This window comes from Oratosquilla oratoria, chromosome 2, assembly GCF_046742065.1.
Source record: "Oratosquilla oratoria isolate Oo_2021 chromosome 2, ASM4674206v1, whole genome shotgun sequence".
In the NCBI taxonomy this organism is placed as follows: Eukaryota; Metazoa; Arthropoda; class Malacostraca; order Stomatopoda; family Squillidae; genus Oratosquilla; species Oratosquilla oratoria.
The window spans coordinates 63,656,489-63,682,704 of NC_134778.1; the positions used below are offsets into that span (position 1 = coordinate 63,656,489).

A 26,216-nucleotide genomic window follows, 5' to 3' on the forward strand; every position below is an offset into this window, starting at 1 on the left:
TGTGAGAAAATTTAAGGATGTATCAGTAATGGCTAAAACTGATAGATGACTGCCAAAGGTGATTAATAGAAGTGTAGGGTGATGGGTAAAGGTAAAGGGTGAGTTATAAAAAAGAGACTATCATGTAGGGTGATGGCTTAGTGTGCACAAGGGTGTATTTTTACACGAGGAGTCTAGAGTGTTTGCAGTGTATGATACCCTTTAACCTTATAGTAGGTTGGGGGTTGTTTTTACAGAATAAAAATCGTCAAGTGGAAGACAGAATAAAGACATACAAGATGTACGTCGTAGTTAGAGCGTAATGAGGATCACACTTTGGGAGGTTCCCTGCAGTTGAATTAAATCGCCTGGCGGCAGATGTCACATAGCGCAGTAGAAAGGTTAAAGGGATAAGGGTTGAACATTGGTCTCGCTAAGGGGAACGAGCCAAGGCGGACTCTGTTCATGCTGGTTTGCCATCGCGGAACAAAGCGTAAACTCTCTTTCTCTCTTCTCTCTCTCCTTCTCTCTCTCTCTCTCTCTCTCACACACACACACACACACACACACACACACACACACACTCTCTCTCTCTCTCTCTCTCTCTCTCTCTCTCTCTCTCTCTCTCTCTCTCTCTCTCTCTCTCTCTCTCTCTCTCTCTCTCTCTCTCTCTTTTGAATTCTTTATATTGGCTATATCGAGAGTGGCATGTAGAGAATAGGCCCTCATCGCGAAAGTACCACAAAACCAATCGTAAAGCGAGGGAGTCTGCAAGAGGGAAAAAGAGAAACCCAAAGTAGATCATTTCTTGTGTAATCTTCGGCCTTCTGTTCGGGAGACGAGGAAGTGTCGTCCATCCTGTGGCTGACGTCAGGAGGCCACAAGCAGTTGGTTCGAAACCCCCAAGATTGAGTGCGTAGCGTCATAAGGGCTTTTGGTCTGAAATCCTCAAGCACCTTGAAAGACAACCGTGCCTCTTCACCTTCCATAGAAACTAGAGGCTGAAATATTGAGAAAATAAAGAATAAGAGTCTGTGATGAGTATTTTCTCAGTCCCTTCACTACCAAAGGTCTGCCAGTCAGTTGAATGAAATGGAATGGCGGCAAAGAAAAAAAACATAAGAGAGAATAGAAGTGGCTATTTATACGCCAGAGATTCCACGAAGATGATCAAATATGATGTGTTCCCCAAAACGAAAGAATTTTGTTAAGAAAATAATTTCGCTTTGTTGTCGGGATATGCATGTTTAACACGTATTTGTACTATACCAAACACTCATGTTATTGTCGATATCACCTCCACCTTGCTAACACAGAGATCTCGGATCGATCCTCAAGAATTTATTAGAGTTCGGGGGATTTAAGACTCCTCTGACGTCACGTGCTGACCCTTGGGGATTCGAACCGCCTACCACATCTGGCTTCTTGCCTCCAGACGCTGGCGCCCTCGTCCGCTCGGCCACCAGAGGAAATGGAATGTTGGATGCAAGGATGTGTAGTGGTTATTGAAGTGTGTCTTTCTTTAGAGAACATGGCCGAATTACCCGTGTGAGGCCCACTGTGGTGCTGAGGTTGTCAGGCGCGTGGGTTTGAATCCTGGTCACGGCGTAGAGACTAGGAGGAGGTATCTGCTCAGAGCAGGAAACCCCAGCCCCCAAAATCAGGGTCTTTTCGTAAGACGCAGTTGTTTTACAGTGTCCTGAACAATGGAGGTCGTGGCGTAAAATCGAATCACTCTATCAACCGAGTAGCTCATGTAGCGATAAAATTTGAGTGTCACTCGGGGTATGGGCGGAAGCTTGCGGTGTTGCATGTATCATTTCACGCCATAGTTTCAGCCAAATGAAAACCCCTAGCGCCAACCACACCTATTGTACATTGTGTTACCGCCAAAGCAAAACAACATGATGACGGGTCCGCCCCTTCAGCCTGACCAGACCAAATCAACTGGCCTTTAGCCGCGTGAGGTCTCTACAGGATCGGAAGACAATTCCTGGAGGCTAAGCAGTGCCCCAGTGCTTTGGTGACGCTAAGATCCTGCTCCCTCCCTCCCCCTCCCACCCTTCGCAATGACCTCGCCTGGGTTAGCACACGTCTTTTTGACCTCTGACTCAGCCTAGCACGGGTGGTCCCTTTGGACTCGGAGGTGCACAGCGGCTGAACTACCTGATTTGAATCTTTGAGTGAGGCACGCCGTGAGCTAAGAAACTACTACTTGGATCACTGATGCCGTTCAGTCCACGGCTGTCCCCCACCGCGACGAGGCTGTGGCGGTGTGTACTCTCCCACGAACACCCTGGGCTACGTGGTAGCTGAGGGCTTGGGAAAGCGAATCTTTCTGTGTATATGACATCCAGATACGGTGTTAATGATAAGCGTAAGCTTGTAAGCTTCCTCCGTCAAATCCACCAGGATGACGCTAACGAGGCACAAGCCCGTCATGCCAGAGCTGGAGCTAACCTCTGGCAGGCTTTCCGTGCGAGCGCCGAGAGCATTCGTTCCTTCTCCAAGGACAATCGACGGCCCTCTTTTTTTCATCGACGGAGCTTAGGAGACTTAGAATGGGTGTTGTGCCTCTCTGACAAGAGAAAACCGGACAGTGGTGAGATCAAAAGTGAGGTTTACACCTGTTACTGGTAGGGCCACAACAACCGAGTGGTTGCTGATTATGTGAGCTTTAAACACATCTTGGACTTCTACCTCTCTTATTGCAATATGCGTCATCACTAAAAATACGAGATAAGATGTTTTATGCGACGATTGAACCAATAGTTGACCAGCGCCTGCCACGATACTCACTTGTTGTTTTGGGCGTCTTTAATGCGATTACTCTGGTGTCTGTAATACTAACAACCCTTCCCCTCTAAATTTAGCAAAGCCCAGAGGCCGACACCAAGGTTTGGGGGCTCACTTGATGACAAAATTTAGTCTGATCATGCATGTGGCGAGAACATTAAAATCTTGGGAACTTTAACGTATATTGCTAATATAGTGCATAACAGTAGTGGGTCATTTCAGGAAAGCCTTCAAAGAATAGATATCGTCCATGGTGCTATAGATTTCCTCAATGGCGTTGTCAATATTTATGCATGAGGATAATGATCCCAATTTTCGAGTCGCTTGTGTTCCCTGTATTCCTGGGTGGTTGTAAGCCATAGATACTCTGAATGTTGAGCTGAAGAAGCATCGAAACGTCCTTTGTGCTAAGTACCTACGGAGAATTATGCTGGTATGACTTTGTATAAAACCAATGACTGCTTCGTGATACCAAATAAGGTTACCAGCATAATTCGTGTGACACGTTGGCGTGAGTGAAGCGACGCGCCCTCTGGCGTATGTTCCCTATTGATGATGATGATGATGATAATGATGATGATGATGATGATGATGATAGTGATTGTGATGATGTTAACGATGATGATGATGATGATATGGTGGTGGTGACGACGACGATGACGAAGAAGAAGAAAAAGAAAAAGGAGAAGAAGAAGAAAAGAAAAAGATGAAGAAGAAGAAGAAGAAGAAGAATAACAACAACAACAACAACAAGGAGAAGGAGAAGAAATAGCTTTAATCAAAATATCCTTAACCCATTTGAGTCCGAGATTAACCATCCCTTAACTGAATGAAACCGTCTGGGGTTAACTAGAATAACACCCCGAAAGCGCCTCACGGTCACAAAAGGAATAAATATGACTTTGTGGTGAATCCTCTAAAACAGAGCTGGGAGGAGGAGCTGCACGTAGCAAGTATAGGGAGGCGTCGCTTGTGGACACGGGAGAGGGTGCAGCGGCGGTGTGTCGCCGAGTCAGCTGCCGTCCTAAAGGTGAGGCTGCTGCTGAGTCAGCTGCATGCGTCATTTGCTTTGCTGCTGCTGCTGCAACCTCATATGGCCAACCGCTGGTGGTGGCGGTATATATAAAGGGCATGCGTCCTCTGGCTGGCTTGATGGTACTGCTACCGCTGTAGTTCCTCATAGCAAACAGTTCTCTGTTGTTTGTTCTTGAGTCTTTCGTTTATGGTACGTATTTCTTTCTACGCCTCTAAAGACCAGCGAACGATGAATTGAAAATTTTTGGTTATTCATCGCCTATTACTATTTTGGGGTCTGTGGGACCCCATTTAGGGAAAATTTGGGACTCTCGGGACTTGGAGTCCCTGAGCCCGTGTTCGGGACCCCAGTCACATACGTCCCTTGGTTCTCTGCTCCTTTTGCTGCAAGCCCTACCTGGCCAACTCTATCTCTTTCTAGTGCGTGACTTTCGCAGAAATATACTATGCAGAAATTCCTTCTGTTGGTAATCTGAAATTATGAAATGTTCAATATTCGGAACAAATTGTTTCGAAATCTAGTAAACCCCAGATGCCAGAAAAAAAAATCTGCTATTATTCTCGGTAATTGTATATATATATATATATATATATATATATATATATATATATATATATATATATATATATATATATATATATATATTTTAGATGTCCCATACGTGGTAGTTCTCAATATTGTCAAGATTCAGCATCAAAAACGGTGTTTGAAGATGCCAACTGCCGATCGTTTTGGCAAAGTAAACACCATTTAGAGAACAAAGCCTTTATTGATTGTACAGCGTTTCGTTCGTTGAAGCATTTTCAAGGACTTGGAAAAGATCCAGCAAGCAGAACGTTGTACAATCAATGAAGGTTTTGTCCAGAAACAGTGCACAGTAAGCACCATTAGAGAATGAACCTTCACATGATGTAATGTCTGCCAATTAGTTTGTCTTCCTGTTTAGGTATTTCCTTATGTCTTTATTATTTTTCTCTGTATCCGACATCGTAATAGACCCAAAGGTCTCCTGTCGGTGTCCATGTTTTGTCACTCTAATCCACCGTATCTTGTTTAAAGACAACTGAACATCCCTGATGAGCCAATGTTGAAAAAGTCTAGGGACTTCGTACGCCACAGTTCATAATATCGATCCTCCGTTTCACGTCGACGAAAAGACGTGAGGAGAAAGTCACGGTGAGGATGGTAGTAGTTTCCTATATAATTTTTTATTCGCCATTCATTTGTGAGTTTTCTAATGTGCAGTATCTTGTGTGTGCGTTTGTTTATCATCAAAAGGAATGATAAACCAGCCCTTGTTACTTAAATTGTTACTAGATGGTACAGTTTTATTTAAGCGGTTAGAAGTATTTAATTTCATTTTTTCATTTATTCCATTCTTTGTACCTCCTACGCTCGTTCTGAGTTGTTTTTCTTGTGTGTAGATAGCGGTCGTCTTTTTTTTTCAAGCTCAATCGGCGTAAATGAGGCGCGGGCCAAAATTTCGACATTATCCACTTCAACCTCCACCACGACAACCATCCTCAATCAACACAGCCTTTTCCTTTTCGTAGCCTGGTCTCAGCTGGCCAACAGGGTCTGTACTGATAAAGAAATTTATAAAAATGGAGTTAAAGTATAAGAGCTTGCAACTTATTTAAAGTAAAAACGAAAAGTAATACCTGAAAGCTGCTTCACAAGATGATTTTTTTTTCTCCTTGAAGATTCAAATTGTGCCACTCCAAGTTTGACTTCGACAATTAAAATTTATATGATAAAACTGTGCTGGTAATTATTGTCACTATCATGTAAACTAATGGAAATGTTCTTTATGGGAATTACACATTTCCTGGGTTTCCATATTTCATCACAAACAGAGTGCATAACCAGCAAACATTAATTTTACATAACATTTTTATATTATATTTTCACAATGAAAGTTTTTGATAATAGAAGGACATTTACAAAAAAAAAAACGAACCAGAGAGATTCTTCTAGCAGGAAAATTGGTTTGAAAAAATAAGCATAAAAATATTACATAACGAAAATATCAAGAAAGGAAAAATATGTGTATGAAATAAGTATGAAAATCAATACTAGATGCCGTTCTAATATTTCAAAGACCTCCATAAGACTATAAAAAGGTAGTTTATCGTCCAACCGAAAATTCAGAGACATATTTTAGCAAAAAAATATATATATATATATATATATATATATATATATATATATATATATATATATATATGTATATATGTGTATATATTTCTTGGGGACAGGTATTCTCTCAGATAATTTTGATTAAAATCAACTGCACTGGTTGACCTTATCCCGTATAAATAAAAGCCACAGTCTACACCCTGAAGAAGCCTTAGATTGAGGCGAAAAACTCAGAATTTCGGTGAATGTTAGACAACATTTTCCTCTGTTACTAGAAGATAATTAATCAAGTCGGTATACAACAGCACTAGGAGTGAGCTATGCTACTTATCAAAGAGAAATAAATAATTTCATCCAGTTCCTCTCTACAAGTAACAAGAAGGTCTTTCAAATATCAAGAATTCCTACCTTAAAATTATCAAAGCATCCAGTGCAGTTGATTTTAATCAGAATATATATATGTATATATATATATATATATATATATATATATATAAAGTTATATATATGTATATATATATATATATATATATACTGTATGTGTATATGTATATATATTAACAAAAATAGGCGAACATTTTAATATTGGACCAGATAATAGAGTAATCATATCAACTGGGTCAGCTCGTCAATTTCTTTTAATCTTTTAATAGTCCTCTTTCAACTAATAAATCCCTCTGTTTTTCTTTCCCTATTTCACCATAATGACTACGAAGAACTCTTTCTCTCTATGTTTTCCCCGTTTTTCTCGTCCGTCTGTCTATGTGTCTGTATATTTCCCCTGAAAACGTCCGCCGAATGCAACAAGAGAGCTGCCTCTGAGCTGTGAGGTTTTAAAGTCGCCACTACTGCACTCTTGCACCTTTTCCAGGATTGGATATAGACGCGTTATGGTCAATCTCGTCCTCGGTGTTGGGGCTTGTTTTCTTCTGTCTATCTGGTTCTGAAGAACACCCCCCCCCCTTACCAAATTGGTCGCATGTCATATGTCTGTGCGGTCCAGACGATATATGGCTTCTAACTAATTCTGAGTTTGTTTACTTTGTGCTGCCATCTTGTTCACTAACAGTATTTCTATCTCCCCAATAATCCTCCCCGGAACCTCTGATATTGAGATTTCTTTGAAGGTATAAAAGTTTCTTATGGATGATTTTATTTATGCTTCAGTATTTAGGAGTAAAATTGTGACCTTAAAGACAATTTTAACAGCTAAAAGTTTTCATGAGAGTAGCTTCAGAACAGTCGACATGAAAAAAAGAACTGAATTTTGCATCTGTACATTTTTTTTTTTCGTTTTGTTGAGCTTTGTTTCTCGTGCGCCTTTTTTTTTTTTTTTTTTTTTTTTGCTGGGTTATTTGATAGTTCAGTTTTTAAGGGTTTAACATACTCGTATCTTGTAGATTTTCACTAGAATTCTTTATGGATTATAGAAATCATGAAAATTTGTAGGACTCGCTGTTAGCGTTGCTACATTGGTGAGTTTTTACACTACAATAACTAATTTTCTTTGTTTCATACAAATATTCTATGGCGTTCATGTAAACATAATTTTTTTGTTGAATTAAAGAAACTTGTAGGGTAAAAAATTGAATCTTAACGATCTCAAACTTCTTAGGTAACTAATAAACCATCACATTATTATGACGTCGTAAAAAGAAAATACGAGTATTTAGACATAAAATTTGGATCACACATGTCTCTAATGATATTTGAGACTATTTGTTTTTAGAACAATTATGAAAAGGCTTTGTCAAATACCACGTGATCATTATTCCATATATAATGTTTTCCAGAGGTATATTTCTTTCATTAAGTAATATATGTGTCGCGTCTGTGGACATCCATCAGTAATCTCGTAACACTTAATACCAATGCAGGTAATTCACGATTATCTTAAACCTCCAGTTTAGAGTTGAATTGTGTGTGAAGACATATGGCTGTTTTTAGAGAAAACTGTACCTAAGTCTGCAAAATCGCGATATTGTAATTATCCGGTCTTAGAAAAAAACGAATTGTATACGCTTCAAAACATCTTAGAATTTTCCTTAACGTAGCCGTCTTCACCATTCCAGCTCAGAGGCTACCCTACAACCAAATGAATATCATTAGCTGATAGACAAAAGGAAGTTAAGAATATGTGGCATCGTGCTGTGGTTACTAAAGAAGACAGTTTTACCTGTCAGCTAAGATCACATCGTGAGGCAGTCCAGAAAAAAAAATCATATAATTTGAAAACGAACAACTTGAATAACGTCTCAAAGTTTGCAAAAACTGAAGAAAAAAAATCCCAACTCTCTTATAAGAAGAACTTCATCTAGTTAAGAAAAAGTTGAGCTGGCCAAAAGAAAATCGCCAAAGACCCAATTACCATAGTTGAGATCCATTTGTGACTAAAACTGTTACATAATCACCTGACCTCCTTCTGCGAACACACGAAACTAATGCGCTTCACATAAAAACAAGGAGGCAAAACACTTATGTACACATACCATCTTGATGAATCAAAGAAAGAGTTAGTTTACCTTTGTTAGCTAACATAGACTTTGATAGTAGTGATCTGAATTGTAGTGGACTATCTCGTGCGTTTTATAGCCCGCCATGTATAAACACGATAGGCAGAGACAGACGTCAAATGCCTACCAGGAATGCAATCGAGTAAATACAAAAGCGCTCACAGACACACATAAGCATAGTCCCTGTTTTATTTGTTTATTTGTTCATGTATTTACTTATTTATTTGTTCGGTTGTTTATTACGTAGGCACAAGTTTTATTTGGCAGCATAACTTTTATGTTTCATTTATTTTTTATTTAGTCCTCTAATTGCCATCAGCTTGATGTCTCTCAATGACTCGCCACTGGGTTGCTTCATGCTCGTTTACAAAAGGCTTTAGTTCGAATTGGCCCATCCCACTCACCCAAATACACATATAAACACAAGGAAGAGAGAGAGAGAGAGAAAGGAGCATACATTATAGCTTTCCTACCATCAGGAGTGAAAGGAGTAAAGGGAGGGGGAAATACCTTTCCCTTTGTAACTTTAAACACTTTCCCAAAATACTCCCCACTCCTCTGAGAAAGAAGCTCCCCCTTCCTCACTCACTCAAAAAGAAAAAAAAAATGTCTCACATCAGCCAACTAGAGATGATTTAGGATCATTTCTCGATCCCTCATTTAAACTTCCTACGATAAACTTTTTTTAAACCTATGACCTGAATCTTTTCAACCTTTGGAAAGGAGAGAGAGAGATAGAAATAGAGAAGAAGGAGAGAAAGAGAGAGAGGGTAAAAGAGGAGAGATAGAGAGAAGCTGTCGCCAGCGTCCCTACTTTAACCTTTGACCTGACCTCACTTAATTTTTCACGTTGTATCTCCCTGTAGAACAACCTCACCCGTGACCTCATTTTATGCTCGACCCAAGTTCATTTCATTTCACTTTACATGCGAGTAGCATTTCACGTCACCCGTACTTTTCCCACGTACATGCTACCTGGACGCCTTGTTCGGCCAGCTACATCGGCCGAACGATACCTGCCATCTTTTCAAAACCTCAGACATACCTACGAAAAAGGTTGTCCTCGCGAAGGAAAAACGATGTAGCAATGGCGGCCTTTTTCTTTGTCTTTTATTTCTTATTTTTCCGAAGTAATTATTCTTCTCACCGACTTTTTTTCGTGTAGGTAGACAGACATTATTGAAAACTTAAAGGGGATTTTTTTTCCCAATAAATACAAACGAAACTTTATTTCATATATATATATATATACATATATATATATATATATATATATATATATATATATATATATGTATGTATAATGCGCAGATGAAAGAAGAAAGCTAATTTTATATCACAACTATCATAGAGGTACCACGAAACCTCTTAACATAATTCACTTCGGTTGTAAATCAGAACTATGAAATTCCAGGACAGGAGATGATATTTAATGGAATTACTGTAAGCTAAAGACTAGTCGTAATAACACAAGCGGTAACCAATCCGAAAGGTAGAAATTCCAAATTTTCCTGAGTGAAGATATGAGAAGATTTCAGGGTGATGGTGTCTAACAGAATTACTAAAATCTAAAGATTTACCATCCTAGTACAGCTGGTAACAAGCCCTAAAGGTAGAACTTAGCACCAGTACCGCGAAAGTTGATGATAAAGTGGTTTTGTAAAGGCAAGCGAGGCACTATTGCCAAGTATCGAGTGTTCCGCTGTTGTCACGTGGGCGCGAGCCTGGGCTTGTGGGAGAGGCGAGTCGAGACGTGGCAACGTCGCCGGCGTGGCAGTAACGATCTCGCTAAGGGGGCCCTTAGTTTCGTGTCCTGCGTCATGGAAGCTGGCGGGCTTGTTGTCACCGCCTCTACCATGGACACGTTCGTCCCTAAGCGGAGACGGAAGGCGCGTTTTAGCCAGACAGAGATATCCACCATCGTCTGTGAAGTGTTGAAAAACAAGTCCGTGCTGTACTCCCGCCAGTGCACTTCGGCCACGAATGAGAGAAAACGACTCGTTTGGGAGGGCATCGCGCGCAAAGTGAATGCCACGGGCCCTCGTGCACCTCGTAGTGGAGAGGAGATCCGTAAAAAATGGACCTACCTGCGCAGCGAGATCAAGAGAAAAGATGCCACGCGGACGGGTAAGATCAGCGTCGAGCTGACTGAAACAGAGAGGACGGTTATTGAGATGTTAGGCGACGAGGAGGCCGAGAACGAGGACAAGTGCCATCTCGAGACCAAACCGTTGCCACAGCCGCAACCGACGCCGCAGCCACAAACCGCGCCGCAGCCTTTGGCGGCCAAGACGTTGCCAAACCTTGACGAGGACTGTAAAGTGTTCGAAGGAGCAACGTCAGTCTCGAGGGATGATTTGAACAATCTGAAGGAGGAACCTAGTTCCCTCGACCACGACTTCGGCAGCAGGTAAGTTTTTTTTTTTTTTTTTTTCTCTCTCGCTCGTATCACTTAGGCTAACACACGTCCGCACCCTTCCCCGATCAGTGGCCAGTATTATCGACCGATTAATGTGTTGATACCGCTCAAGTCATTCGTTCCTCCTTAATAGTAATTAAAAAGTAACAATCCTCTTAAAGCTGATATAGTAAAATCTAGCACAGACCTTGTGATGTAATTGTAATGTACAGTACTCATTTATGTTGATAATTACCAGCGTAACTGTCAACATTCTATCACCTCGCATCAAAAGATTCTTAGATTTCTGGATAACTGGACAAAATGTCTTTTTATCACATGTGTATATTGCCAGAGCAATTTGCCTTTAGTTAGTACTACTAAAAAGGGCACAGCATACGTCACATCTTGACTACAATGTGACAAGTATTTCACCAAGGTTAGGGAGGTAGCCCTTGCTTTCTGACTGTAGCGAGGAAGGTCTTACCAACAGGTTAGTGTTTGCATCGTCAGAATAGAGTCGTTCTACCGATAAGAGCTCAGTGCCTGGATCCTGTTTCCAATAGGGTCACTGTCATTTATCCAGGACCTAATATGCAGTGGAGATTCATGCCACCAAAATTGTCACGGAGAGTGACAGACGTTAGCAATAGAAAATAGAGCAAAGTTCTAGGTACTCAAGTAAGTGACGAGCATGTTTTCGGCCCTGCCGATAAACATTGATCAGCATGAGCAGATTATATGCCTTGTTGCCATCACTACAGTTGAATGATTCATATTGACAACACTAAAGAAAAATTATGAAATAATGGTAAGAACTTGCATCGTTTCGTCGGTCAAACTGATGTAATGCACTTGGTCGTAAACACATGATTTCATAGCTACAGTTAGTATACAGTACCATGTACTGTCCTAATCAAGAAATTAACACAAGATCAACTCTTCTCTATTCAAAGAACTAATATTAATTTTATGATATTGTTGGACTGTGCCTTGAAAATCATTATGATAAAATGCTAAGCAAGAAATTTAGCCCTGGAGAACACTAAATTATAAAAAGTACGAACAATTCTGAAAACAATTTTCTCCGTATTTTACCGGTAAGTGTTGGCACCCGAGTTTCAGGCTTTTGACCGTAAAGAAGCGGAGAAAGTTTTATAGTGCATTTCATACCGGATCAAGTTCGTAGTACAGTTATACAGTGACTCATATGCGACCGACACAACCGCAAAGTGAGTCATGTTGCGAGCACAAGTGCAGAGCGAATCATGTTACCAACATGTCGCTAACATGACGCCTCACTGAATCAGGGTAAGACAGGCTTGTGCAAAGCTAGTTTTCTAGTTGTGGGAGGTTCTGTAGTTCTAGTTAGCTTAGATTTTGGAGTGTATTACCGAGCTGTCACTAACACATGTTTTGAATCTTGGAATTGAGTGCGCTGTTCATAGTGAAGCAGTCACATATTTTTTTTTTTTTTTTTTTTTTTTTTTTTATAACTTCACCCTCAAAATTTGGGCCAAATTCGAAATTAGCATGATAGTTTTGGAAGGTGCGTGAAGTAGAAAGTTGTAGAAAAAATACGTTGTCAGCAATGCCACAGAGCGAGTCGTATTACCACAAAGGCGAGAGCTTATGTGTTATAATGTCATTGTAATGTCACGACCACAGAGCGGCGCGCAATATGATCACGGTAGGATCGTGGTATCCATTTGGTTACAAAGATGCCGCTTCCAACGTCAGAAGCAAAAAGTCACATTATAAGCAGGGTAAAGATCAAACAATACGTTCAGGATCTTAGTTCAATTTAGACCCAAATAGGTGAAAATATTGTCAGCAAAGCATAATGATCATCTTGTCAGTATGGTAGAGGAGAAACAATACGTTTGTTCAGGATCTTAGCTCAATTTAGACCAAAATAAGTGAATAATTTTGTCAGCAAAGCATTATGTCAATAGGATAAGCTCAAGGACCATGTTGTCAGCATTGTTAAATCACGAAACAAGTTGCCAACACGAGACTATTGGTATGTCAGGTCACCAGAGTGGTAGAAGTTGGTATAATGTTGTTAGCAAAGAGGTGTCACTTATCTTGCCAACAAGGCAACTTGTTAAGAGCGATATGTTTCCCATACGGCAAAACCTAAGGTCATGTTGTCGACAATGTAAAAAACGAAGGCTAGGTTGTCGTAACAGCTAAACCAACCCGACGAAAGCATGTCATGTTACTAAAGATCTCGCCGACTCAGCTGCCGTGAGGATCAGGTTGTAGTCGTTGCTGTGCCACAGATCGGACCCCCCCAACCTGCAGGAATCAGGTGACCGGACGCGCGATGTGTGAGTCTAGGGGTGGCGAGCGAGACACCAATGTATTGCGAGCATGAGGAACCTATTGATCGATACGCTCTTCCCTCTTCCTCCAGGGGGCTTCTTATCTCGTGTACTCTAATCTCCTCTCTTTCTCCTTCAGGCCTGCTTCTCGAGAAACACCCGACGCCACCGCAATCAAGGGCGAGTTCGTAGAAGAGGACCCTCTGTTGTCAGTGGCCAGGAGGTGCGCGCGCGTGCATGAGGACCAGGTTACCCTTCTGCGTGAGATCCATAAACAGATGAGGGTCGATTCGCAGAGGACCTTCGCCTTCCAGCAGGAACTGCTGAACATCCAGAGGGAAATCCTCGAACTGAAACGCGCCATGTTCTACCGAAGTGCCGAAAAAGGGATCCATTCTGGTTCGGACGACGACCTCTAATTTCTGCAGATTTCCCATCCTTCACGCCCCACCCCGCCCCAACCACCCACAGAGGAAGTTCGTTGCGACACCTCCTTCAAGGAGGCACCAAAGTAATCCACCAGGGGAACTCTGTATTGGTCTACTCTCTACCCAAGTGCCAACACAGGAGCTAACTTCTGAAGCAAATATTTACACAAGAATTAAATTTCGTGAGACGATGGTGTCATATCGACATAATACGGAGGATTATTGTATTGCCAATGAGGAGTGCACACGAATGTTACTTGTACATGGGAACGTGCATGTGCCTGCCCTGCTGGAAATGGAGTGCATTTGCACATGTATTTCAATAGCGAGGCGTCTGTCTATACGTGACCTGTGTAGTGCCGAGATCGTAAACACCATAGACGATGCGTTTATGTAAACACCATTCGCGGAAGGTGTAAACACAGCCCAAAGAGTGTGTATTCGAATAATGTCAGTTTTAGACATGTATGGAATCAGTTTGAACTGTAAATACGGCCAGTATCAAGCATGTACACAGCACGAAGCATTACTCAACCAGTAAAAATACTTGTGATGCGTGTTTACAGTCAGTATGCACTTACTCGCCCAGTGCGAAGGATGTACGAGTAGGCATGTAAAGCCGCGTCCACACTTGTTGCATTTCCACGTATTGTATCACCACAACAAAGTAATGTCGTAGCACATTGGTAAAATACTACTAATGATCCACTTTCGGAGAAGAATAAGCGAAAGTAAAAAGATCCGTATATTTCGATCACTAACTGTGATCCTCTTCAGTGATCGAAATACACGGATCTTTTTACTTTCGCTTATTCTTCTCCGAAAGTAGGTCATTAGTAGTATTGTATCATCTTTGCGTACCACCTAGTGATACGATACGGTGCAACAGGGTATTGTACCCACTTGTTGCGTATCCGCCTGCTGTATACGGATACGCAGCAAGTGGGTACAATACCCTGTTGCACCGTATCGTATCACTAGGTGGTACGCAAAGATGATACGATACGTGGAAATGCAACAAGTGTGGACGCGGCTTAACAGGTGTACACGGAAATAGCTGGAGACCATGCAGAGAAGGCAGGGTGTGTAAGCAATTGGAGAGAGGCTGAGTACACGTTACATCTACAAGACCACTTCGAAGTATGTGCAGGTCGTCCCCTTCGGAACTTCCAAATGTTAGAAATCTCCAACATTTGCAACGAAAACGCCTCTCGGAGTGTTTCTCGTATCCGGATATTTTTAGATTTCTGAATCGTTAGTTCCTAATATTGGATATTTTTTAAAATTAGAGATTCCAAATAGAGAGGTTTTTCTGTACACAACAAATACGAACTATATACTCAGTCTGTTCGATCAATGTACATAGCCACTATATGGTTTGTGTTAGCCAAGTCTGGTATGTACACATCTAGTACTGGGAATATCCAACTATTCATAGTTTTTGAGAGGTCTGCGTTTGTGTTCGTCATTCCAAGTTCCACCCTTCCTGGACGGCAAATCTGTATATAACGCTGTGACATAGGCACGAATGCAAACAACAGAATCGTGTGACTGGGATGCAACCAAGCCAGTATACAGACAAGAGACTCGCCGTCCTGGAAGGCTGGATCATTACGCTCGTTGGTCTCCGCAAATGTCTTATTAGCTGTACAAAGATAACTCGATGAGTGTAGATATAATGCAGTGTATACAAAGCCAGGATGAGGCACGTGCATTACCAGCACAGAAGCGTATATTGTCTTGTGCTAGGACAGTACTTTTAGTGAGACTTTAGTGACATGGACTCGGCACTCGATCTTCAGGTAGGGTGAACGTCGAAAACGTAGTCACTCGCACAGTTGAAGTGTGTCGTGGAGCGACAGCCCAGAAACACATACTCGTAATCAACCTGTTTACTTCGGAATAATCAATACGTTAGCGAGCGTTTGGTAATACGTTAGAGTTTAGAGGGTAAGAGAAATTCTATGTCGAAATTGTAGACGCATGGGGTATATCTTTGTGCACATGTTTGTGTACAGCGAAATTTTATAGATTGATTATCTGTGACGCTACTTTTAACCCACAACTATTTTTGGGTAGATTGCTCAGCACACTCGGCATCAGACATGCAGCATTTGATTGCGAATATTGTGTCACAGAATTTTTGCACAAACTTGTGTACCTCCAAGTGAGAAAGAAATGATTGGCAAGTATTCTCGAAGACAAAACAGTCATCCATGCTTCTCCTCAAAAGCATATCCACTTTTTAGATAATGGATATCATGTATACATAACTCATTATAGCTAGGTGGTGTCCTTTTCATGCGCCACGTTTAGAATAGGCGCGAAAAATGTATTTCGTCAATGGAAACTTACCCAACGGTTCTAAACGACCCCGTATACGTTCTTGTTAATAGATGTGAAAATCTAATGTTTCAGTGATACATGAAACAAATTGTGCTATTCCACTCATTCCTACCAATTATTTTCAACACGGACATACGTATTTTGTGGCTACATATTTATTTTTTAGATTCTTGTATATTTGAATTGCCAATGGCAACATCGAATGTTTTAGTATTCTTGTTATAGATAAATAGTGATGTATTTATTGTTACCTGAAAATTTGAATGTATCTACAAATTGTATGTATTTATAGGAATATAAAGGACAGATGGTATTTTTTTTCATTCCTGTGAGGTAGAATAGTTATAAAATACTGAGTATATGTATGTGTATGTTCATTTATACACACACATTTATATGTGTGTGTGCGTGTGTGTGTGCGTGTGTGTGCGTGTGCGCGTGTGTGTGTGTGTGTGTGTGTGTGTGTGTGTGTGTGTGTGTGTGTAAGTGTAGGTGTTTGTGTATGTTGCGTCAAAGAGAAAACTTCCTAGTAAATACTTCATTCTTGGAGTACTGTAAGACTTTGCATGACTCCATCACAGTCACAATCAGTCAACCACGCTGTTGAATTTAAGGTTACAGACCAATTGGCGAATAATTGTTCTCACAACAGTACATCTTTAAGAAGTTCATGGAGATAAAAGGAACTTACAGTAGCTACATGTACTCTTATCCAGAGCTGGAAAAACAGTACACTTGTAGACTCCCAAACCTGACCCAATCTATGGAAGAAGAATGCAAATGTGTATCCTCTCATTTGATTTCATATATTTCCATATGGATCATTTTCCTATTCATAACATTAATTTCTTGCAAACAAACTTGTAATGATGCAACAATAAAGAAAGGTATATTTGCATAGTTCCTGATATACGACACTGCTTCAGCAGCAGCAGTGCTTGGGTGCCCTAGAAATGTTAGTCAGTCGAGCGGAAATACAAGGTCCACCTGGAGTTGATCGCAACAAAATCGGTGCAGCGCCCCACCGTAGGGGGAAAAAATTCTCTCCAAAGTTGCGTTGGTAAGAAAAACTAACGATGTCCCGAGAGAGAAGCTAATGTTTGAAGCATCTGCAAGCCACTAGAACTTTGCAGTAAGATTTCCCCTGGAAGAAGTATATAGGATGAAAATATTTAAGAATAAGATTCGGGACTCAACCCGCGTTTTCATACCAGCCTTCCTCCAGGTTATTACAGACTACATCTAGAGTGTAATAGATTCAGCCCATTCACATCAGATCACTTCACCCAATTTCAGGAGAAGTAACAAGACGGAGTGGTTCTTAGTTCTTTCTCGACCCGACAGCAAATGAACTAAAGATCTTTAACATCGAATTCCAATGCAGAGCCGCCTACCTGTTGGGCCGCGACGCGCCCTCTGAGACGCGATTTGCGCGCCCGCCCGGCGACTGTCGACAAGTAATGAGCGAAGCGATGAGTTCCCGGGACTGCGCAGGATTCGAAACATTTCCATCATGCGTGTAGTGTGACACGAGATTAACGAATGATTTACCATTGTCGTTCAGTGTGTAATGAAATCTGACGGACTTAAGTGGATTTTATTTTTTTCTTACTGCCAACCACGGCTAGATCTGAAATATTGAAGTTTTTCGAGTAACCGTGCTATTTGTAATAATAAATCATGTTGTTTGGTTAAAAAGTGGGTAAGATTGCTTTGATGGTGAATTCATATACGGATACGCCTTTTATTGCGAACACTCTCACTAGAGTGACTAGACAGTGCCCCTCACCTCACCCTCCACAAAACCCATGTTCTACTACGCCACGGTTCCTATGTGAAAAATTCTGACACATTAATTCATATCATATTTCATCTGTTACCAAAATAAGCTAGAAAAAAATAGAATTATTTCGCTCTCTCTCTCTCTCTCTCTCTCTCTCTCTCTCTCTCTCTCTCTCTCTCTCTCTCTCTCTCTCTCTCTCTCTCTCTCTCTCTCTCTCTCTCCACCCCCTCTCTTTCTCTCTATAAATCTTTCTATACATCTAACACTGTGTCTATCTCTATCTCTCTGTATATCTCTCCCTCTCTCATTTTTCTCCCTCCTTCTCTTTCTTCCACAATTTCAAGTTCAGAGGTGAATATCAAATATAGTCTCGATTGTTCTTCGTTTTGTCTATATCTAGTATTTTCTTTAACCCATTGAGTCAATGTGTGATCAATGGTCATATCCAGTAGGTCATTGCCCCAGAGTTCCTCTCCACCTCCCATTGTCAATTCTTCCCATTTTATTTCCTCTGCGTTAAAGTCACCCATAATTACTGTATTTTCTCTATATTTCAGTGTCTCGGTTAATTCATTCTTTGTGTCTTCTGGTAATTTTGAGTGTTTGCTGTCAGTCCAAGTCTTAGATTTTGGTGGCACATATACATATATAAACTTTCTATTTTTCATACTGCTATTTTTTAATTTAATTGTGATTAATTCCACATTTTCTTTTCCTTCTGTTGCCTTTATTACATTTAGGTCCTTTCTAGTCAATAACATGACTCCTCCCCCCCTGTTTGTCCATCCTATTTTTCGACCAAAGGTTGTATAAACCTTGTCCCACCATACTTGATTGTATAGGACCTTTCAGTTTTGTCTCCACAATTCCCATTATGTCAGGTTTTTCTATTGGCAAATAGTCATTTAATCAATTTAATCCCAAAATCATATATGTATATGCCATTTTTTTTCTTTTTTTTTTAAGTTTCCATTTTTCTGATGTGCCATTTTCTCCGTTCTTCTCTCTCTCTCTCTCTCTCTCTCTCTCTCTCTCTCTCTCTCTCTCTCTCTCTCTCTCTCTCTCCCCCTCTCTCCCTTTTTTTTTCTATTCTTGGCATCAATTCACAGTGCCCTATCTTCCTCTATTTCCTCTTCATTCATTTCTTTTTTTTTATCCACACATTTTAGCATTTTTCACTGCTAGTTTTGCCGTTTTTGATAGTATTTCTTCTGCTATCATTTGAGTTCTTAGTTTGATTTTCATTGGTCTGTGTTTTTTTCTTCTTCTTTTGAGTATGTACCCATTCTGTGTACGTCATCGATTTCTTTATCTAAATTCTGTCCTTCGTCTTGAACCACTTTTAGTGTGTGTGTGTGTGCGTGTGCGTGTGTGTGTGTGTGTGTGTGTGCGTGTGTGCGTGTGCGTGTGTGTATGTGTGTGTGTGTGTATCGTGTGTGTGTATGTGTGCGTGTGTGCGAATGTCTCCGTTAGTGTGTGTGTGTGTGTGTGTGTGTGTGTGTGTGTGTGTGTGTGTGTGTGTGTGTGTGTGTGTGTGTGTGTGTGTGTGTGTGTGTGTGTGTGTGTGTACATATAGCGTTAACTTCAGTAGCTTTTGTTCAGTTTAGGTGTGTGTGTGTGTGTGTACATTCTAATAGCGTTAACTTCAGTAGCTTTTGTTCAGTTTAGGTGTGTGTGTGTGTGCGGGGGGGGGATGACCCTGAAACGAAAGTGGTCTACAGGAAACGAGGTCGATTGATTTGGCCGCCAAGATGGCGCGACATGCCGCGTCACTCTTCCTTTCATCATTTTTCGGTTTAAACTGTCTTAACTTTTTTTTCCATCTAGATTATTATTTGCTGTCGAAAGTCATAAGAGATAAATAAGTAATACTTCCCTTTTCAACCACCCTGGTCACAACCACATAACCACCTGTTGTCACCCGTTGTATACAATCCAGTCACAACCACCTGTTGTGGTGGCTCCCTTGTGTACATATCTCAGTCACAACTACTTGTTGTTCTGCCCTCCTCTCTGTCTTCACAACCCTTTTACTACTCATCACACACTACAAATAAGTCCCAGGCAATCCAACTTCGTGGGCCATATCTTTCATTTCTCAGCGTATGCGAAAAGTATGAAATGTACTGACGATATTTCCTTTTCCTCGTTCTACCTGTAATATATATATATTATTGGCTCCATGATATTGTGGCAGAGTAGCATGCAGTTGATACTTTAGGGTCTATATGGGGCGCCCCTACGGACCAGAATCACACATCATTTTGTCTGTGATAGAGGAAAACTCTGTTCATAGAGAAATGATGACACTTTTATACTACGACTGTCCCTCCGTTATGCTGTCCCCCAACCCCTTGTTACTGTCCTGTACCATTTCTCTGAATATTCATTTCCTTTTTTCGCCTACCTTGTGGTGGGAGAAGAGAATGCTACCACCAAGTCTTTCCACTTAAATCGTGAGAGGCGACAAAAAACGGGACGGGGGGAGATGGGACTAAGAGTCCTGCTACATGTAGCCCCAAAGGGGACATTCCTAAAAAAAGTAAAGGCATAAGAGGGTCTGGGAGTTTTCCAACCAGTACCCTAAGGTTTGGGTCTTTTAATGTGTGTGGATGTGGTACAGATGAGAGTAAAAGGGAAGAGATAGGCAGTATGTTTGCGAGAAGAAAGATGGATGTGCTGGCTTTGAGTGAAACTAAAATGAAAGGGAAGGACGAGTGTGAGTTTGGGAGTGTAGCTGGGAGGTACTCAGGAGTGAAGAGGGGACGAGGGAGAGAAGGGGTGGCTATACTAGTAAGTGAAGAGATAAGTAAGCGTGTAGTGGAGCGGAAGGAGGTTTCATCAAGGTTGATGTGGATGAAGGAGAAGCTGGGAAAGGAGATATGGATTTTTGTAATTGCGTATGGGCCTGGTAGTTAGAAGAGCGTAGAGGAAAGGGAGGCTTTTTGGATATATATAAATGAGTGCAAAGAGGGATTAGGAAGAAATCTCAATGTAGTAGTATTGGGATATCTTAATACTAGGGTAGGAAACGAACCAATAGACGGAATGATTGGAAAGTATGGAGTTCCAGAAAAAAACCGTAGTGGAGAATTGATGGTAGAGACATGTCTTGAAAGAGAGTTGATAGCAAATACAGTGTTTCGGAAGAAAGTCAAGCATAAGTACACATGGGAGAGGGTGGTGGATGGAAGGGTGACAGATAGAGCGTTAATGTAATATATAGTGGTGACCATGGGTATGGTAGGAAGAGTTAAGGATGTACATGTTTTAAGGGGAGAGAGTGGGGGAATATCAGATCATTTTTTAGTGGAAGGTAAATTGAGAGTGGAGAATAGGTGGAGAAAGAGGAAAAGGGCAGAAGGTAGGGAGGTACTTAGAGTGAACTGCTTAAATGAGAAAGAAAAGGAGAAGGAGTATAAGAAGAAGCTGAGAGAGGAGTGGGAAGGAGTGAAGAATAGAGTAGAGCTAGGAGTGGAGGAGGAATGGGGATGGTTCAAGGAGGGAGTTGCAAAGGTGTGCAAAGATGGTGTGTGGAACAAGGAGGGCGGGAGAAAATAAAAGAAAGGGTAGAGAGTGGTGGGATGAGGAAGCAAAGAAGGGTGTAGATGAGAAGAAACAGGCTTTCATAGATTGGCTACAAATTAGGACGTGGGAATCGTATGAGAGGTACAAAGTAAAGAGAAACGAAGTTAAGCATAAGATAAAGGAGGCAAAAAAGAAAGCAGATGTGAAATGGGGGAGGAATATGTCAGAAAAATTTGAAAGCAATAATAAGATGTTTTGGAAAGAAATTAGGTGAGGAAGAGGAGACGAATCAAGTAGGGAAAAAAGTAAAAGGTACAGATGGAGAGATGATAATGGAAGAGAAGGCAGTAAGAGGAAGGTGGGCAGAGTATTTTAGGGAATTAGTAAATGTGAAGGAAAATAGGGAGGGAAAGGTAGCTGCAGTGGGAAAAGCTAAGAAAATGACCGTGATGAATGAGGAAAATGGAGAAAAAATATGGAAAGATGAAGTGAAAGCAGCTGTTAAGATGATGAGAGCAGATAGGGCACCTGGGTTGGATGGATGCCATGCAGCATGTGTAAAGAAAGAAGGTACAGTTATGGTGGACTGGCTGGTGAGGTTATTTAATGTTTGTGTAAGAGAGGGTAGAGTGCCGGAGGACTGGAGGAGTGCCTGTATCGTTCCGCTTTACAAGGGGAAGGGGGACAAGTGTGAGTGTAGTAGTTTTAGAGGGATCAACTTGTTGAGTGTAGTTGGAAGGTTTATAAGAGGGTCTTGATTGAGAGGATTAGGAGAGAAACAAAGGGAGTAATTGGTGAGGAACAGTGTGGTTTTAGGACAGGTAGGGGTTGTGTAAATCAGATGTTTGTGGTAAGACAGATATGTGAGAAAGTTATAGGAAAAGGTAAGAATGTTGTTTAGGGCTTACGAGAGGGTAGACAGGAGGGCACTGTGGGAGGTACTGCAGATATATGGGATAGGAGGAAAGCTTTTAAGAGCAGTCAAGAGTTTTTACGAGAGTAGTAGAGCTTGTGTTAGGATTAGAAATGGAAAGAGCGAGTGGTTTGAGGTAAAGGTGGGACAGCGTCAGGGATGTGTAATGTCGCCGTGGATGTTCAATGTATACATGGATGGTGTGTGTGTGTGTGTGTGTGTGTGTGTGTGTGTGTGTGTGTGTGTGTGTGTGTGTGTGTGTGTGTGTGTGTGTGTGCGAGCGCGATTGCGCGCGCTCGCGTGTTAAGGACTCCTGTCAAGCTACTTCCTCCCGCCCCCTCCTCGGATCCCCCGTCCCCATGCATGACCTCAATCTTGATGTCTCTCCTAAATTAGGCGGGTGCAAGGGGACAGTCGGAGCCCCCCCTTAATTAGACCCAGGCGGTAGCCTGAAGATCAAGATCCAGTGGCTTCGATTGAATCCATCCTTAAGTCACCAACGGATAAGATCTGTTTTGCTTTGCGTTCCAGCACGGACACACGAAAACCAAATTTTGTACAGTGAGTATGATTGACGCTGCAGAGAATTAACTCAATAGACACTTTACGGTATATCTGAGCCCCCTTTTGGTGCGGAGGATTTTATTCGGCTGAATAACGTCGTCTGATGATAGCTAAAGGGAACGACCTAAGTGCTAAACCGCAGCAGAAGGGTTAATCGAGATTATTTTAACTCTTTCACCGAGGTGATCTCCCCCTCAGATGAGAGCCTAGACAAGATTTGATAAGCTCAGTCGAACTCGTAAGACCAAGGGTCGAAGTATTAAAAAAAAAAAAAAAAAAAAAAAAAAAAAAAAAAAAAAAAAAAAAAAAAAAAAAAAAAAAAAAAAAAAAAAAAAAAAAAAAAAATTGTCAACAATCATATTATTCCTCATAGAATTGAAAGTAAACAAAAACAAGTTGATTGTTGTAAAATTTGTTGTAAACATTAAACAGAATAAGACACTGTAATATATTGATAGTGTTCAAACACTAGCTCTTAGTGGAATTAGATATTTCAGTTTTGAAGCTCGAGTATATTATCTTCACTTTTCTTAAGTGGCGCAGTTTTTATTCGCTTTGGACAAGCGTCTTAATTCGTTAGCGACTAAAAACATGAATTCGTAGCATCTGTTTGTTGCTGCCATAAAGTTAAACATGTTTAACTTTACCGCTGCTCGCGTCTGGCGACCAAAGCATGTTAATGATAAAATAATAAATAAAAACTATGATAATGTTAATAACAAATAAAATACATAAATAAAACAAATAAAATACCGGCCTTTAGAGATCTTGGAAGAATTAGCCCGTCTCGGTTTACGTATCCTTACTCAGCGACTATTGCCTTAGATCCTCGCGAAGGAAATATTATGGTGCTGCTTCCAATGATTAATTTTTTCTCATCATGCTTACTATATGTAATAAAATATTTGTGTGGTTGCAGCTATTTTAGTTCTAGTCAAAAAAATTTAGTTCTAGTCAATTTTTTTTACAAGATTTTTTTTTTCTTGTGTAAAGTTGTCAATATCAGTATTGTATTAGTATTATCATTAGATCATATTATTATTTTCATTTTTATAACTATTATTACTATATTTTATTTGTTCATTACTTCAGGTGTCATTAGTATTTTCTTTCATAATCAGTTATGTCAAAAATTATCATTTGTAAGAACTTATTATGAATAATATATTCTGATCTTAGTTTTATGTTGTTGTTTTTTCTTTCTCCGCATAATGAGTCATGTCACTGATTTTCATTTCAGGTACTTATGATTTAACATGTTCTATTCTTTGTTATATTATTTCTTATTTAAAGGTATCTCGATTATCTTTTTAGAAGAGGACCACAATAGAAGTAAATGTCAAATGCTTTTTTGTGTGCCATCCTCGTAATTTTACAAATTGTATTCTTATATATGTGTATTTACCCGGGTCCGATCCCCGGTAAGTACAAAAGTACTTTCATTGTTTTCAAGCCCCTCTCCACAAGCACAGCCATTCCAACACAGCAAAAATAAGAAATTACATTCAGCACTTCCCATTGCACGTAGGATTAAGCCACAGGGTACCTCAGTGGAGATCCATCTTAGCCGCGTCAATAATGGACGGAATAACTTCAAACATTCAAACATTCATACGATTACAAATAAGAAATGAAAATAAGCAAATAAGAAATAAATACAAATATATACAAATGTAAATAAAAACGAACAATCGATGCTAAAGCATCGTTCGACACCAGCAAAACGCTCGGAACTATTGAAAGAAAACATCATTCGGAGGGCTAATGCGTTAAAAGAAAACTTAATTTTTGATGGGTAACTATTAAATATAAGTGAACCAAGATGTATTGCAATTTCAACAGTATATTCAATTTTTTTCTGAATGGATCTTAATAAGTTGTTTGCATGGTTAGAGAAATGGCAAATTGACCTCAGTAGCCCAAAGTGCAGTGTATTAAACGTAGGAATACACAACCCAGTTAACAGGTATAGCTTAGATAATGTCATATTAAAGAAAACAGATTATGAATAGGACTTTGGAGTGTTAGTGAGTCTTGGCTTTAAAACGAGGAAATAATGATGCATCAGTGCCAGGAATAGAACTAACAGAACATTAGGATTTCTTGCTAGGCCGGTCAAAAACAAAAGTGTCGGGCAAATCATTAAACTCTAACTGGCGTTAGTTACACCCATCCGTGACTATCCTGTACAGTTTTGATCTCCATCCTATAGAATGGATATTAATTCACTAGAATCAAAACAGATGAAAATGACCAAAACGATACAATGGCTTAGAAATTTACCATAGGAAGGTAAGCACAAACTTAAATTCGCACTCTTTAGAAGGACAAAGAGTGCAAGTAATCTAATAGAAGTATCCAAAGGTGATTGGACAAATTTAGGTTTAAGAAGGTAATAGGTAAGAATTCGTTCACCAGCAGTGGTTAACGAATGGAACAGACTTAGTAACCATGTAGTAAGCGTTGAAACAATTGGTTGTTTTAAGATAATTTTCAGTTTGGTTAGCCTCTCAGACATAACACCTGAGTGGTACACTGGCCTCGACTGTTTATTATTGCAGTGAATCAATATACAAAAATTAAATTTGAAAAGTATATATATATATATACACAGACCTCAAAAGATCACTCGAGACAGATTTTAACACTTTGGCGTCCAGAAGGATTTTCCCACTTAGTGACGCCCAGAATAAAAACAAGATTCGAACAGGAAATCCAAATGGTTTAGCCCTTAAAATATCTCCATTAATCTGTCAATGTATGTATGAAGGGCTCTTTCCCGATTATAAGGGTATATAAACAAATTAAAGCACACACCCAATTCTTACGCAATTGAAATCCAGTCAGCCAGGAGATAATGGGTTGCTCTGTCCCCCTGTCACACTGCTCAGGTCAATGGTAATGCAGTGAGGCACAGTTCTTCTTCAGCAGACCCCAACAACTGAAGATCGTTTTCCTCCACCGCTTTATCATACATATGGTGAACTGACTCAGTTCTGAACTGTTCTTAACTGAATAAAATTGCCTGACGATATGCAGGTTTGTGCTATCCTCGGCAATTTGCAATTATTATTTTGAACTGTGTGTTCTTGTCATTATCTGCACTTCATGTATATTGATTTTTTGCCAAATAAATTCATTATTATTATTATTATTATTATTATTATTATTATTATTATTATTATTATTATTATTATTATTATTATTATTATCATTATTATCATTATCATCATTATCATCATTATCATCATTATCATCATTATCATCATTATCATCATTATCATCATTATCATCATTATCATCATTATCATCATTATCATCATTATCATCATTATCATCATTATCATCATTATCATCATTATCATCATTATTATTATTATTATTATTATTATTATTAAAATGGACAAAGACATCATTATAGCAAAGTGATTTTAAGTTGTGTGAGGCGCCACAACACAGCATTTTC

General features: G+C 40.1%; 2 protein-coding genes across 2 annotated transcripts in view; both read left to right on the plus strand.

The window, feature by feature from the left end:
* Positions 1-26,216, plus strand: part of LOC143039533 (uncharacterized) — a 73,772-nt gene that overhangs the window by 37,285 nt on the left and 10,271 nt on the right. The window lies entirely within an intron of this gene.
* LOC143039542 (uncharacterized) lies at positions 9,892-14,497 on the plus strand. The gene is made up of 2 exons (XM_076209714.1): positions 9,892-10,873; positions 13,328-14,497. The coding sequence occupies exons 1-2, from the start codon at positions 10,107-10,109 to the stop codon at positions 13,605-13,607; spliced, it is 1,047 nt and encodes a 348-aa protein (XP_076065829.1). The 5' UTR covers positions 9,892-10,106; the 3' UTR covers positions 13,608-14,497.